The 15,865-nt window shown below is 38.8% G+C and overlaps 1 protein-coding gene across 1 annotated transcript in view; it reads right to left on the reverse strand.

The window, feature by feature from the left end:
* Nucleotides 1–6,277: 6,277 nt before the first annotated feature.
* The window catches only part of RAB31 (RAB31, member RAS oncogene family), a 62,122-nt gene continuing 52,534 nt past the window's right edge, over nt 6,278–15,865 (reverse strand). The window contains exon 7 of the mRNA XM_063166108.1: nt 6,278–10,451. Coding sequence (XP_063022178.1) covers nt 10,354–10,451 — 98 coding nt within the window. The 3' untranslated portion in view covers nt 6,278–10,353. The remainder of the gene's footprint in view (nt 10,452–15,865) is intronic.

Genomic DNA, 15,865 nt, shown 5'->3' on the forward strand with positions numbered 1-15,865 from the left:
ATAATGCTTATAATTATCCAAAACTCCTTGCATTTATTCTTTACAGTGTGCCACATTCACTTTTTACCAGTCATCTGAAATCTCCCCTGTGCACCGACAATATTACTTCAGAATGAAGATTAATAACTCCAACAGTATTTCCACAATTTTTTTTTTGTCATACTCTTTGGGAGCATTGAAGCCTGAAGATTTAAATGTGTTTTGTTTTCACTGATGAACATACTCTCATACGTACAGTGAGAGAGAAGAAAATATATCACTTCATTATGATAACAGAAAGAAATCCAACTTTTCAAAGTAGCTTAGTAAAAACTGTGTTTTGCTGTCAAAAAACTAGTCCCTATGTGAATTCATATCAAAGGCAAAAAAGAAATCATTGCATTTTGCTCTTGTTGGCTATTCAGAGACTGTACAATTGTGACAGAGAGAGCTGAGCTGGATTTTAGACTAAGCATCAGTAACAAAACAAAAATATTGGATGTTCAATCTTAGAGGTGGCTAAGCCCTAATAAGATTTCACTTTAGGCCATTTCCGCATTCTATCCAGTTCACTCTCTAAGAGACCAATGTAAGATTGAAAACCTCATTTCACTTTTCAGTAAATATAAAGAGAAAAAATGGTCAAGAAATATCACACATGATGTCAGTGGAACGCACTAGCTTTCCCAAATGTGATGGTTTTTAAAGAAGAGTCGGATCCTCACAGTTAAAGTGTGACTTAGTCAAAATGTAATGATAGAGCTTGTTGCTTTGTTCTCCATCAAAGCTATCCAGATCAGTCCTCCTGAGATTTGTTGTAGATTGCACTCCAGGCTTGGAAGCCCAACTCAGAATGTGAAAATGGCCTAAAGAGTAACCTCATTGGCTTAGCCCCGCCTAAGATTGAACATCCAATATTTTAACTTGGTTAAACATTTTGTTACTGATGCACAGTCTCCAAGGACCTGCTCTGAGTATAAAGGATGCGAGCAAATGACAACTGTGACATAGCCATAGTAATGGTTATGTTTAAAATGGTGACAACTACAAAATTTGATAGAGTTTTGTTATCTCCTCATCACACACTTTCTATGACATGGTTGTGTATAAAATCAGATGGCCTAGCTTGAAATATGGCTTCCTTACATTTCCAGAATGATCCAAAGATACCAGTAGAAAATCACAAGCTCCTGAACTCAGATTTCCTGCCTGTGGCCACATTTCATGGCTTGAAATATACATTGGACTTACCTAACATCCAGGATATTGTTATGGCTTGGAGCTCCCACTAAATGGAAGGGAAATTTCAAAATATGGTTGAAAATGGTGGGGATCATATCTTTCCTTGAACTTCTTGAGAAATGAGGACTCCTCACGGGAATCCTGGCACCATTTTATCAGGAAAACTAGCTGTCTTCGAAAGCAGACCTGTCAGAAAGCTGCTGTCAGTAACTTCAGGCTCTCCTGCACTACCAGAGAGTCGGGCTGAGTCATTTTGCCAAAGAGCTAAGTAACCACTTTCTTAGAGCTTTGAAACCTGTGGCTCCCAGACATCCTTACCTCGCTGTCATGGATGTGATGAGAAACAGCCTTCTCAGATGGCAACTCTCTTTCTAATCTAGTAGTTGCTTCAGGCCGTGTAGTTTTTTCAGCTGTGTCTATCACACAGAGGAGGGTGCAATTTTGTGCCATGGTGTGCATCTTTCCCTGGTGTGTGAGTCACAGTGAGATAAGGTGAAGTGTCTGAAAGACATGCCCGCTGACAGTGATGACTTGATGACTCAAGCACTGCAGATTTTCTAAGGCATCAATTTCCTCCCAAGAGATTTAAAATAAAAATCGCTCCATTTTACCTTTCAGTGATGGATGTTGTGTTATTGTAAAGCCTTTATACTGCCAGCAGCAACTACTTAAGTACATACTACATGCTGTGGTTCAATCAGTCAATATAAATCTACTTGGATACGTTTATCATCGCCTCATCCTTTCTTCTTTAGTCCTCTCTGGAACAATTTGTGCAAAAGCACCTATCATTCCAAGACATCATTCAGACAGCATCAAGCATCATGAAAAGCTAAACCATACAGCAGGGTGGCTACATAAATGTACTGGAATGTATTAGCCAAAGCCCTTTGTCCAGAGTTCCAACTCAGTAACTGGTGTGTCATGGACTGCATGAATGAGTATCATCTTTTATTCCATGGACTTTGCACTTGGTAAATTCAGGCATACCCACATGTAAAGATATGCTATCATTTTTAATAGGTGGAGCATAGGCACCTGGTGTACTCTAATCTTGTGTTTATTTATGCTTATTTATTAGCTAGGGTTCTCAAGCAACAGTGGTGTTAAGATGGTGTGGCTGTGCCGTGAAATGAGTGTATATGCACTCTGACCATTTACAGCATGGTATCCTTTTTTACCCCGAATCTAGGTTTTGTACTTCAGACACAGCTTTTGTTTGTTATCACATCAGAGGGGTTGTGACCCACTATGAAGAGAATCTCCCAGGGTAGGATATTTTCATGTTGTTCATCCCTTCTTTTCAGTTCTAAACATTATTTTCCCTCTTCAAATTTTGTAATCAACAAGATATTCTGGATTCATTCTCATTCCAAGAAACCTATTTCTCCTCCAGAAATTTCAGACCTGAAACATTGCAGGAAAAAAACTACTGCGGTAAAAAACTTACATATATTAAAAATAGTTTGCTTTTCTGGTATCTGTATCATCAGAAAACAAGTTAAACTGTTGAAACCTTTTCCTGCATCAAAATGAGTTCATATTTCCAGCACATCTCAAGACTTCTGTCCCTTCTTACTGAAATTATGGGGAGAACCATTGTGGTGTCAAAGGCTGCAGAGTAGGAGGGGAGCTGGTTGGGTGCCAGCAGGCAGTTCAGGTTGCCACCTTGAAAGCAAATTTTCCTTGAGAATCAGGAATGACTTGCAGAGAGTGGCAAAACTCATAGGACAAACAGTATCTCTAAAGGGAATGCTGCCAGGAAAGCTATTTAATTCTCATTTGTGTTTCTGACTGTGTCAAGAAATAGCACAGAAAAGCTACATCTTTATTTTGAATATCCTTCTTTCCAAGGGCTCTTATTGGACTACTTCTACATATTTTATTCTTTTTAGGTAAATATCTATGGTGTGAAATTTCCCCATGTTATGAGTGATGAACACACACAAGAGCTTGGATATTTGGTAGTGATTCTATAGGTTTGGTGATGTAGTTTTTTGCAGAGCTGGAATATAGAAATGCATTGTGTCATCCAGGCTGAATCCATTGCTCTTTCTTGCTAAACCCCTGTGACAACTCCCAACACATATTTGTCAGCAAAGCTGCCAATGTCTGAAGATGACAGGTAACAGGGATTTCTTTTATAAGATGATTAACCTACATTTCAACCCTATTAAAAAAGTGAAGAGAAACTGTTGCTATCCTCCTAAGCATTTTTAATTTATTTTTCGTCAGTAACAACAATGCTATTGCTTGTTCCCCCAAGTCATGTTATATTGACCAAGAGGAAGGAATGTGATGTTCATTTTCCTCAAGGGCATCTCTCAGACATGTAAGCTGACTTTCTTATTGATTTGTTCTTGTCAATATGTAATCAGAAGCAGAGGGATCATTTCTCTTTTAGTCTGTAACAGATCATTTCCCCAGGGTACCCTACTTGATGTAGGGGAATAGGGGTTTAGTTGGTAGATATTTATCTTCTTATTTAAACATGTATTTTACTGCTGTGGAGGGAGCACGAGTGGCATTAAGTAAAACAAATGTGAATTAAATGGACTTTAGGGGAAAGACATTTTTGTTTTCTAAAATTCCCAGTGTATGGTTGAGTCTTTTATCATAAATAAGGTGTGTCTCAAAAAACTTTTGGCAGATGATGGGAGAGAGAAAGCTTGAGCTCCTCAGGAGGTTTTCAGAAAACAAGGTCAGTACTTTTCAAAGAAAGCTCTTTTTTTTTTTTTTTTTGTAAGTCTTTCAGGCAGTCTCAGGGATAAAAAAATGAGTCATTTAACAGCCAGATAAAATAAATCCTTCCCAAGCTGTTAAATGTTTAATACCTAGCCAGGATCCTCAAAATTCTCTTCTCCATACTAAATAACAATATCTTATTAAAAACTTGTTAATTGGTGTGACACTAAATGCAAGTTTGTACAGGTCTCTTACACTTCAAGTTCTATCAGTGTACTATCTTTAAATTTTCACAATGCCCGTGTTACAAAACAATTCCAGTAACACTTCTAGAGCTATGTCTTGAAAACAAAAGAATTATGAATGAGTATCAAGAGCCTGTCTCCCTATTTGAACAGAATACACAGCAGTGGTAGGCAATAAGGCAAACTAATCTGCATCAAGACCCACTTGGTAGTAGCAGAAATGCAGGCATTTTGCAATAAAGATTCTTCTTAATTGAAACACAAGAAACCCACCTGAAATAGATATGAAAAAAGCTATATTTTGCCATATTATGCTAATACTTATTCTTTCTCATCTTTAACCTGTTGAATGTGGCTAGCTATTGATTTTATAGTTTTTTTTGTGAAGTCTTACTTTTGGACAGTGTGAGAGCATTTATATCAAGCAATTAATTTATCCCTGGTCCAGCTGGCAAAAAACAGCAGTCCAAGAGAGGACCTTATTGATGGCCAAGAACCCCATTACACAATGAAGACATCCATCCTATCATTGATGTCAAGTCCTTAGGGAGTAACCAGCACCAATTAACAAAGGCATTTGTACAACACCTTTAGATAGTTTATCCCTCTATGAATGTTTTAACACTTTTAAAGAAAATTATTCTGTAGTCTTATATAAAACAACACTGAAAGGAGACAAAAAAATAATAGTCCTTCAGTTTACTCTTTTCCTTTCAGGGAAGCGAGGGAAACCTGGTAGTGGCCTGAACAGTTCTGCAGATTAGGTGAGGGGGTGGAGGTATGAAGTAGCTACACAGACTATTTCATCAGCCTTGCTGTCCTGATTTCAGTGCTCAGGAGATCACAGCAGGGTGTCCTATGATGCTCTTTGCAGAGGCTGAAGCTGCAGTGGTGAAGATTTTGAAGGCCGAAATGTCAAATACTTTTCCTTAAGTACCTTGAGACACAACCTTCAATCTTCAAAGGAAAGCAGAGGAGATTTATTTCTAGTCAATCGTATAGCTCCCCTCTCATTGCTGAATTCAACTTCAAGCTAACCTAGAGCACCACAAGCACATGCTTCCAAGCCATGTAAAACATCCCACTGACAACACAAGGACTGATCCATTCAGGGGCACAATTCTCTTCAAACACCTAAGGGCAAAACAGCATTCACTTCAGATTTTCCAACACACTGATAATAGTTAAAGGGCTTAGGCTTTCCATTAATTAAGTACATCGCCCTTTAGTTTACACTTATGTACCTGGGTTCCTTCTTGTTTATGCACAGCTGGAGGTAATATACATAATTTTTTCAAGATAATTTTAATTGCTTTAAAGCAAGGAAGAGATCCTGTGTATCTTCCAGCAGTAACTCAACTCACCATGTATGAAATGTCTTTGAAATATTGGTTTCTCATTACACAGAAAAGTGGTGTTCTGTGCTGTTATTTGAATGACACTGCTTCTTACATACTGCTGTGCATTGAATTTATCATGGCAGTCAGAAAAGTCTTACTCCAAAACCCCGTTCTTCCTTAATAAACCCAGCTCTTCATTCACAGTCCCCATAGTTGTTGTAACAACTGTGAAAATATGAACCAAACAGTGCAAAAATCTGCTGGTGTAGTTAAATACCTCTTGAAACAAAGCACCAAAGGGAATGAAACACTGCACATTTCTTAAGAGAGTGTTAATTCTTCTAGACACAAGTCTGAGGGAGGGACATAAAGTAGGGTGAAAAATAAAAGCATACAAAAGATGAAGTGTCTTACAAGCCATATTAGTCATTGCTGTTATTCAAAGCAAGTGGTAACTGGAAGCTCACTTTCTACTGACAGCTACTATTCTAAATTTCTAAGCAGATGCCAGCCACTCAGGTCCCTCTCTTCTAATGGATAAATCAAATAACATAGCAAAAGGATTTTCAGATCTTCTTTTTCTGGTTTTGGGGAGTTCATCCGGACTGCAGGATCCCCCAGGAATGCATTCACTTTCTGTTAAAAGGCCATCCACACACGTTTAAAGCAGCATTTAAATCCCAGGCAAGTAATCCACAGACTGCAGAGAGGCCTTTTTCAAGAGCAAAGGACATGCAAAATGGAAGCTATTTTGTTCTGCTTTATTGAAACCAGAGATAGTCCCAATTCAGAACCATTTAAAACATTTATTAGGGTTAATCATTGTAGGTTAAATAAAACACAAAAACTACATTTTAGGGGGAAAAATATTATTAGGTATGATACAATTAATATGTAAAACAAAAGGTAAAGTATTAACAGATTGCAGCACCCCATACATGAAGCAAGTGGGTCCAGCCCAACCAAAGCTCTTATATAAACAAAACAGAGGAAGAGTACCTAGCAGGTGATTTTAAACTGGAAATTTATCACCGACTCTGGTATAAATAATTAAGGGTAGGTTAGTAAAATATATCACTGTAGTGAAACAGTGTGATGACAGCCAGAATGCTCACACGTGTAACCTATCTGGTCATGCTTATTCCCATGTGCCATGAAGATTAGTGAAAACATGGGATGACAAATAAGTTTTTCGGGTATTGATACAGACTCATATTACATTGCAGCACTTTAGATAACATGTTGTACTGTGACCAAAAATAATAAGTTTTTGAGCGTCACTTTATTACTTCTAAGTTCCAATTCCTGAAAAATATGTCTGGTTTTAGATTTCTCAATCTGCAAGACAAACATTTTCTAGAATATGCCATTTTCATGCACAAGAATGGCAAGTCAGAAATTGTACCTATGCATATCTCTATCTTCTTGCTACCTTTGATCCACAACTTTATGTTCATATAGGTGAAATGATCACTAACAGAAAAATGTACTTACAGAATAAAATGTGTTGTATATGAGAACCAGACATAGTGAAAAAAACACTACATGTCAGCAGAACAATACAAAACCATACTTTATATACACACACATATGCAGAGCATATACAAACACTAGTTCCTTCATATTTTTTTTTTAAACTTGTTCATGACAAGCCAGAAAAGCAAGTCACCCTCAACTGGACAGTCACAGTCCTGAGTCACAGTGCAAACAAGCTCCACCAAATATCCTTGGCACTACAGCCTGTGCCTCAGTCCTGCTGCCAGCTCTCTTGAGAAAATCAGTCTTGGACAAATCCAGCACCAGCTGGCTAACCAAGAACTGCAGCATTGATATTATTATTATTATTGTTATTAGAGAAGATCAGTTACACAGTCAGGTGCTCCAGTACAGTAATTCAGCTTTTCACCAGCCATTAACTACTAAGAGGAATTCCAGTTGCTGCTAAACTTTCAACTCTGAGATTGTCATTTTTCTGACTGTTTATGAAGGGTGGTGGTACTTTCCAAGAAATACAGGGAACCAATGGAGCAGAAATCATTAATTTTACATTTTAAATTCACTATTTTTAAACAAACAATTGCCCTATTTGAAGGGGCTACACCTTTGCTTTGACAAACAGCAGAGAGGCAACAATATTGTCAAAAGTGGGCCCTGTGTTCAGAGAAAATGCGAGATGCTCTACACAGCACACTGGCCTGTTATTTTTATTCTGGTTTCAGACTTCCCTACTGAAGCTTCCAGTAACCTAAATCTCAAGAACTCATACAATCAGATTCCTTATTAATTTAACTCTTTTTCTTGACTGAAAGCAGAATAAAGTGATTTAGATTTGCCCTACCAAAAGCAAAACCTCTTTAGTCGCCATTCAAATTTTAAAATCTGTCAGAGATCCATTATAAAAACTTCCAATTTAAAAATACTTTAACATATAACTCATAAACCTGTTCTGATTCACATACTGCTCAAAGCCAGCTGTGATAGCTGGTTGTTCAGGACAACATCCCATAAAGATCAGCAACAATTGCCATTTCTAACATAAATTAGAGTATACAGGGTACTCACAAATTGTCTTAAAAAGCTTTCAGACATCTCAGTTAGGATTTAGTAAGTTTTGAGATGCCATGGTAGAAAAAATAAAAATATGCAACAATGATTTACAAAAGCTTAAAAATCAATTACGGATAACTGCTATATATTGAACAAAAGTTTATGGCACCTCTAAAAACATGGGTTCGATCTCATCTTGTTTTCTGGGTAACTGGTCTAGCCTCTTACTGGGTTTACATAGGAGGAATCAGATCTCTTCCAGCATTGGGTCATAGACCCATAAAATGTATGAACCTGTGATGTTGGTAAGTTTGGAATTTCCTTAGCACTGAAGGCCACATTAAGCTTTTCCCTCCCCAGCCTAGTGAAAGAGCCAGGCATCCCTGGCAGACTTGCTTGTACTGGGATGGAATTAAATGTTCCCTAAGGGAGCCTGTCTCCCTCCCCTGCTGTCCACAATGATGATTACTGAATTTTCATTTAAATAACCCTAGATTATCAGTTAAATACTTGCTGCAATGAGACAGAGACATGGATCATATATCAGCACAGCTGAAAACTGAAAGTTTGGCCAAAATCTCCAAGGCTGTATTTTCTAGAATGAGTGTTTTCAAAGGAGGCTAAAATATAGGAGAAACTACTTATATGTGAAAAAACAATGCAGCATAGGTTCTCAAATAAAATGCAGAGGGATGTTTCCCACCTATGCTACTCCAAACCCTTGGAGACAAAATGTTCCTGTTGATTTTATCTGGCTCTGTTTCAAGCCCTAACAATTGGTGACATTTTATCTAAGCAATCTCACAACCAGCCAATAAGGTCTGCTTTTCTATGTATCAACACGGAAACGACGCTCTCGGCTGCCTGCTCATGATTTATTGTGGAAAGTTATTTTTCCCTTTTGTTTGCTTTTCATAAGCCCTCCTGAAAATGTGCAGCGGCGATAATTTTCCTCATAAGAGAACAAATTAATGTTGTGGAATTCAGGCTGGGCTCTGGTTTTGAATACAGCATTTCTTACTCCAATTCCCACTTCCAATGAAATTGATGGAGAAGATAAATTTGGATTTTATCATCTCAGTCACACACATTCATAAAAGACAGAAATTGAAAACACATACAATTTAACATTATTTCTACTTCATAACCCTCTAAAGGAATGTTTTCCTCCACTGCATTTCCAAGAGCATCACGCTTCAAAGATATCACATAGTGTGCCTTCCACACCACATCCCCACACAATTGAGAAGATTACTCCACAAATTCAGGGAATTACATCTGTAAGCAAACATTCACGTTTGTTTTTTAGATTCCATCCTCTAACCCCAAATAATATTGTGCTCTCTTGTGCAGTTTTTGTACAGAAATATCGTTCTTTGAACTCAAACACCTCTTGGAGCAGAGCACTGAGACCACACGGAGTGGGGCACTGTGGCACCCTCTCTTAGAAACCAAGGAATACACAACCTTGAACACAGACAACTTTGGTCTGGGGCACAGATCTGCAGGAACCCTGGTAAGCAGTGGATATTAAGCCTGTATTTACGCTCATTTTACATTTTCAGCAACTATTGAACCCACACCATACACAGGGAATCATTCCACTCTACACAGGGGCTGCATTTTCACTTCTTTCTGGAGCACACTGGAACTGTATGGGGTCCAGCAGTTTCCTTCGTGACAACTCCTTCTTCCACATACACAGCACTTCCTGACACAGATTTTGACTTCCAGTCCATAAAAACTGCATTCACTCATCCTTTGGATCCTTTTTTTTTTTCTTCAGTTAGCAAATTCAGTCCACTTCTTGCTGATGTTTACTGAAAGATGAAGCTGCAGATTTAGAAAAATCATGAAGCAGAGTCCAGCTAAAAAGATGGCAGAGAAATTGTAAGCCAAAATTCAGGTTTTATGAGATTTTTTCACCCTATTATTACAGAGAAAACTCTAAAAACAGGCCAAGTCCACTTTGCAAATGTAAGAAGATAAGTTTTTGCAGAAAACCTAAATTTTATTTAAAAACTGATCTTTTTATTAAAAAAAACCCCAACAAAACAGTCACTGGTTGAAACAGAGAATCGGAGTACTTTCTAATTTTGACAGGATATTAGAGAGGATTTTCCAACTGGGTTTTGCAAAATCCCTTTGAAGTAAAGCCTTCTGCTTCTGGTCCTTGCGTTATTGCTCATGGGAAGTATTGAAATTACTGCTTTCAAGATAAGGAGCCACGTCACTGAGATCACGAAGTCCTTTCTCAGTGAAAAAAAAAGCAAACGGTGCTGTTTTTCAAGTAAATCTAAAAAGATCAAGTTGGGTCAGCAGCACCGCCTACCCGTCTGTGAAGTCTGCCTTCCAAGTTTGATTGCTCCATTGTTACTGTTTTCATGAGGATCTAAGGGTGGAATTTGCTGACCTGAAACACATGAGGAGACATGAATTCAATTTTCCTGATGAGAGAACAACACACCATACAGGTAACAGTTAGAATTTAGCTTGCATAAGAATTACATCTGTGAAACTTTACAAGAAAACAACCGTTCCTTGAATATTTTCCCTTATATCCTGCTCATGAAATAAAGACTTTCACATTAAAAACAATATATGAAATATGGCTACTGAGAAGACATGAAGTACACTGAAATTATATTATCCATGAATTTTTAAATAGTTATCTTACTGAGCTCCTTACAACTTAAAATGAGAAAATTCACATATTTCTCCCAGTTCCACCTAAATGTGAATGGTGCAAGTTTAAAGAGATTGTGCCCATCCTAAATCTGCATGACATTTAGTCCTAGCACACTGGAGTTTTACAAAGCACTGTAACTAAACACATGGTGCCTACAATTGACAAAGAAAAACAGATCTGTCCTTTCCATTGAATCCCTTCCTCTTTTTTAGGCATATCCACATCTTTCCAGTTGACAGCTTTGATTACCTAACATCACCATCACCCCTTTCCTTGCAAACTCTCCTGATTTTTTAATCATCTTATGGAGCAATTATTTAGAGTGTTTGAAAGAATTCCAGCCATTACAGGAGAGCCAGAGATCTCTCCTGGGGCAGAAGGGCACTGCTCCAACTCCCTCCCCTGTGTGCCCTTTTAGTACTGCTGCATCTTTTGTCTAACTGCCTTCCTATTAGTGGAAAACATACAATGTGCTTAATAAGAAGAATAATAAATGGGGAAAGAAATTCTCCCAGCTCCAATCCATCCTGTGTCTCTCTCTCCCTCTCTCTGGTGTGCATCTGGCTTTTGCATTAAAACCTTGTGTGAGCTCTCCATCAGTACCTTGAGATTTTACAGTCGTGGTAATGTACTTTCCTGTCACTTTGTGGATTTCCTAAAAATTTTTTTCTGAAGCTGAATCCATTTTTATGAATTATTCCTGGGTTTACCATTACCCATGTTAAATAACATGAGTTAAAATATTTAACATTTGTTTCTTATATACCACTTTCAGAGAACACAGAGTTCCTGTGAACAGCTCATCATAATCCAGGTGGATTTTACAGCTTAGATTTCCCCATCCTTTGCTTCAGTCATTCACAGCTCTCTCTTACCAAATGTTCTATGAATTATGTACCTATGCTGAAGCCTCAGTCCTACAAATTATTTGGGGGAGTGGTTGTGGGTGGGCGAATTAAAAGCATTCAAGTAAAATCCACTCCCAATGAAATCAAACAGCAAAATTTGATCTGTAAAACTTGTCCTTAAATTACCTTTAACCAAGATTCAAATTTTCTCTTATTCAGTTAGCTCTGCACAGGTATGCTGTACAAGAAAAGTGTGATTTTTAAAGCAGATAATTTTGTGTGTTTGTGCAGCTGAATGAGAAGGGGAAACATCCTCCCATTACTAAGGTAAAGATACTGCATCTGGTCCAACACAGTGAAAAATGTGTATCTTGAGGGCCAAAGCATGTATAAGCACTGACATTACAATGCTGAGCTCTGTTTGGGTCACTAAAATATCAGCTTCACATCCTGCTTAACATTCTGTTCAGACTTCATGTTTGTAAAGTAAAATAAAAAGCAGAATAGGTGGTTATAGACCCAGCTGTTACATGCATTAGTGCTGTTGGCTTTGTTTGGAGACAAAGAGAATCCACTAATTCTTAAAACTCTAGAGAATATGAAGAACATGGTATCTGTGAGAGGCTTTCCAAGAAGGCAGTGCTGTCGTCATAGAGACCTGCAGGGAACTTGTGCATAGGTACCTAACACTTCCAAAGGGCTTTCAACTCAGTCCCAGCAAAATAAAACTGTCAATCTGACCCAGACAGAGCACAAAGTAGCTAAAAAACCTGGAAACTCCAGACATGGCTTCCACAAATAATTTGCCATTAATCAAATACCTCTAAACGTTTGTTCTTCTAACAGTAACTTTGGAAGGAGGAGAGCTTTAATGTGCAAACTTTCATTTTAGAAATGAAAGCCTAACTTTCATTTTAGAAAGACATTAAACCAAGACATTAACTCTATTTTTTTTCACTCAGCTTTTCATATTTCCTATAAGAAGTATTTTCTACAGTAGTCCTGATGTGTATGCCAAGAAGCAGGCAACTCTTATCTTTGGAGCAAAAACCTTGCAGGCTTCAAGGTCAGGAAGCAGTTTGTCCAGTTCAGACCAGGACACAATATATGTTGTTAAGAATCACCCAGATTTAAGTAATTTCTCAGAACAATAAAACCCACATAGATAACAACTGTAAATAATGAAGACAAAAAAATCTCTAGACCTATTTGCTGCTTAGTTATTCTTGAACTTAAGTACAGTTTGTCAGGAACTAGCCATGTTTTCTACTGTTTTGCTACCACTACCCCCTCCTTGAACTCAATGTAAGGAAATAAATGTTTAAACAACCTAAACTTTTACTTTGAGTCGGAGAATATTTTTTCAGTAGGTGATTCTTGCCTCACTTATTACTTCTCTTACTACCAGAATTATTAAACCATGAAGTTAAACAATTTTAGCTTTATTAACAAGACATCCCTGCCCAAGCAGCTTTTACCATGATAGGAATCTTGGAGCACAAAACTCAATCTAACACCCGAGAACCATCTCCATGGCAAAGATAGAGCAATTTTTCATCAGGCATCGGGGAAAGTGAATAAAAAAAATCAGTCAGAAATCTGTCTGACCTATTGTCTTTCCCTAGGCCTCCCTGACAGTAGGCACTGTAACAGAGAGAGGCCTAAGCAGCAGGAGAACACTAAGGATGAGGAGTGAAATGCTGATCCAGCATCTACACTTCCTGCTTCTAACCCAGCTCAATCACTATTGCCACCTAAAAGCACTGTGATCATCTCATCTTGTCATTCAGCTCCTGATAAATATGGCATCAATATTGCTGACACCAACTCAAATATAGCTGGCACTGAGTCAGGATCAACAGAGGTCACAAACTGAATTAATTTTGGAAAGTATATACTCATTTAAAATTTGCATCTCACTGGCATCCACAGTCTCTGTTTCAGAGTAATAAAAATATCCCAGTATTGAATACCATAAATTAAAAATGCTGTAGGTTATTTCTTTCACGCAGTTTATGTCAGAAAGAAGCAGCAGTGCTCTGACATCCAGCCCTGGAATTCTCATACTGAAGAAATAAAAACATAAAGGCAATTCCTCTTCAAACTGAAGACTGCTTGGTAAAGATAGAGTCAGCTTAAAAGCACCATCAGAGATTGAACTCCTGGAATAACAGAATGGCTTGGGTTGGAAGGGCCCTTAAGATCTGGGGAGTTCTAACCCCCTGCCCTGGGCAGGGATGTCACTCACCAGATCAGAGTGCTCAAGGCACCTGGCCTTGAGCACTTCCTGGGAAGGGGCATCCACACCCTCTCAGGACAACCTGTTCTCATCTCTTGCTTAACTAAAGATGACAAACTAGACCACAAATAGTCTTCACCCTGTTTTGAAGAGCAGGACACAACTTGCCAGCTTGCCAAAGATCAACAGGAGTGTGTTTTAGGATTCCAGAAATAGTTATTCACAGAGAATGCATACACATTTATCTAAGAATTCTCCAGCTGAACTGGTGAAACAAGGAACTTGGGGATAAAATATTACTGAGCTGGTATGAAAATTCCATATGGTTCCTATTGCTGATATTCCTACAGAGTAAGTTGCTGACTACAACTTGAAATTTGATTTTGCACTATTATTAAATGTAAGATTATATATTTCAATTTTATTTCACTAAGGTTCAGACCACGTTTCACAGATTTTGTGCAATAAAACTGTTTGTAACCATCCACCTCTGCACATTCCTGAAGAGGTCTTGGTGTCCTCCATCCTCTCATTCCAGTAAACACTGATGTGTAAAACAAGAAGTGTCACCAGAGACTGCTCAAATGTAGGGTTACAGAAATTGTCACAGCTCTGAGGTGAATCATCCAGATTAACAGATGAAAAGCATTAAAGCAATTGCATCTCCTCCTTTCTGGCATGTTCGAGTCGGGCTGAGGCAGTCCAGAATGAAGGTCAGAGTCTTCTCCAAAACCTGGTGGAGTTCCAACTCCTGCTACTGAATCTGAGGTTTGTTAAGAGATTAATCAGCACTGTGGGCGTTGCTGTTCTAAGAGTGCCAGAGGCAAAGAGATTGGGAAATGGGAGGGTGGAACAAGAGATAAACAAAATGGGAATGAAGAAAAATGAAAAGTGAAGCAGAGAAGCAAGAGAGCAGAGGCTGGGTGGCAGCTCAGTGAGCAGAACTTGAAGAAAGACAGGGAGTGCTCTAGTGCAGTTGGAAGCAGGAGGCATCATGAAAGTAATAAAAGCTGCTCTCTTTGTTCCTTTTTGAATGTGATGCTCCAGTTGGAAGCTGTGACATTCACTAGCTCAGAAAAATCAGGCTTGGAGCTGAGTTTTTTGCTCTTGTTTGAGTTTTTAAACGTAAACTAGTTTCATCATTGAACTGTAAAAGACTGCATGAAAGGAAAGCTTGGGATCAGCCCTAAAGCTGAGCATAAGGCTCAGTAAAAAACCTGCAACAGTTACCATGATGACACGGGGACAAACACAACAATGCATTGAACAGATGACTCATTTACTGTGGAAACAGATGTGTTGTGATCAACCTGAACTGGCACATCCAGATGATGAAGTCAAGTCCCAAGGACTTGCAGAATCACAGAATATGCTGAGTTGGAAGGGACCCACAAGAATTAGCAAGTCCAACTCCTAGCCCTACACAGGACACCCCAAGAGTCACACCATGTGCCTGACAGCATTGTCCAAATGCTTCTTGAATTCTGTCAGGCTGGTGCTGTGACCACCTCTCTGGGGAGCCTGTTCCAGTGCCCAAGCACTCCCTGTGTGAAGAACCTTTTCCTAATATCCTACCTAAACCTCCCCAGACACAACTTCAGGCCATTCAAGAAGCAGAGTCCTGCTATCTAACACAACAACAATTACTCTAAGGAGAAGAAGCAGAGTCCTCTGCAGTGGCTTTCTCTGCCTTTCTTTCCATCTTCCTAAAAATCATGTACTAGGTAATTTTTAGGGGGCTGGAAGGTGAAATCCATTCCACTCTGCCCCAGAGAAGCAACCTAACACCTGTCAGACTCAGGTGAGCTTTTCTAATGGCTCACCTGAAAAAAGGGTTAACTTCAAGCAGGGTACAACAGCTACACAATGCCCAGAACCACCTCCACAAATTGCCAGCTGTATCCCAGCAAGCTGAGCCCCTGCAAACCTCATTAATAAAGAACAGCCACCTGTGAAGACAGGCAGAGCAAAGCAGGCACATCTGATCCAACAGTTTTAGCAGTTTCCTGCACCTGTAGGACTTAAAACAGTCCCACTTCACATCTCTCCCA

The sequence above is a fragment of the Melospiza melodia genome, chromosome 1, assembly GCF_035770615.1.
Source record: "Melospiza melodia melodia isolate bMelMel2 chromosome 1, bMelMel2.pri, whole genome shotgun sequence".
Taxonomy (NCBI): domain Eukaryota; kingdom Metazoa; phylum Chordata; class Aves; order Passeriformes; family Passerellidae; genus Melospiza; species Melospiza melodia.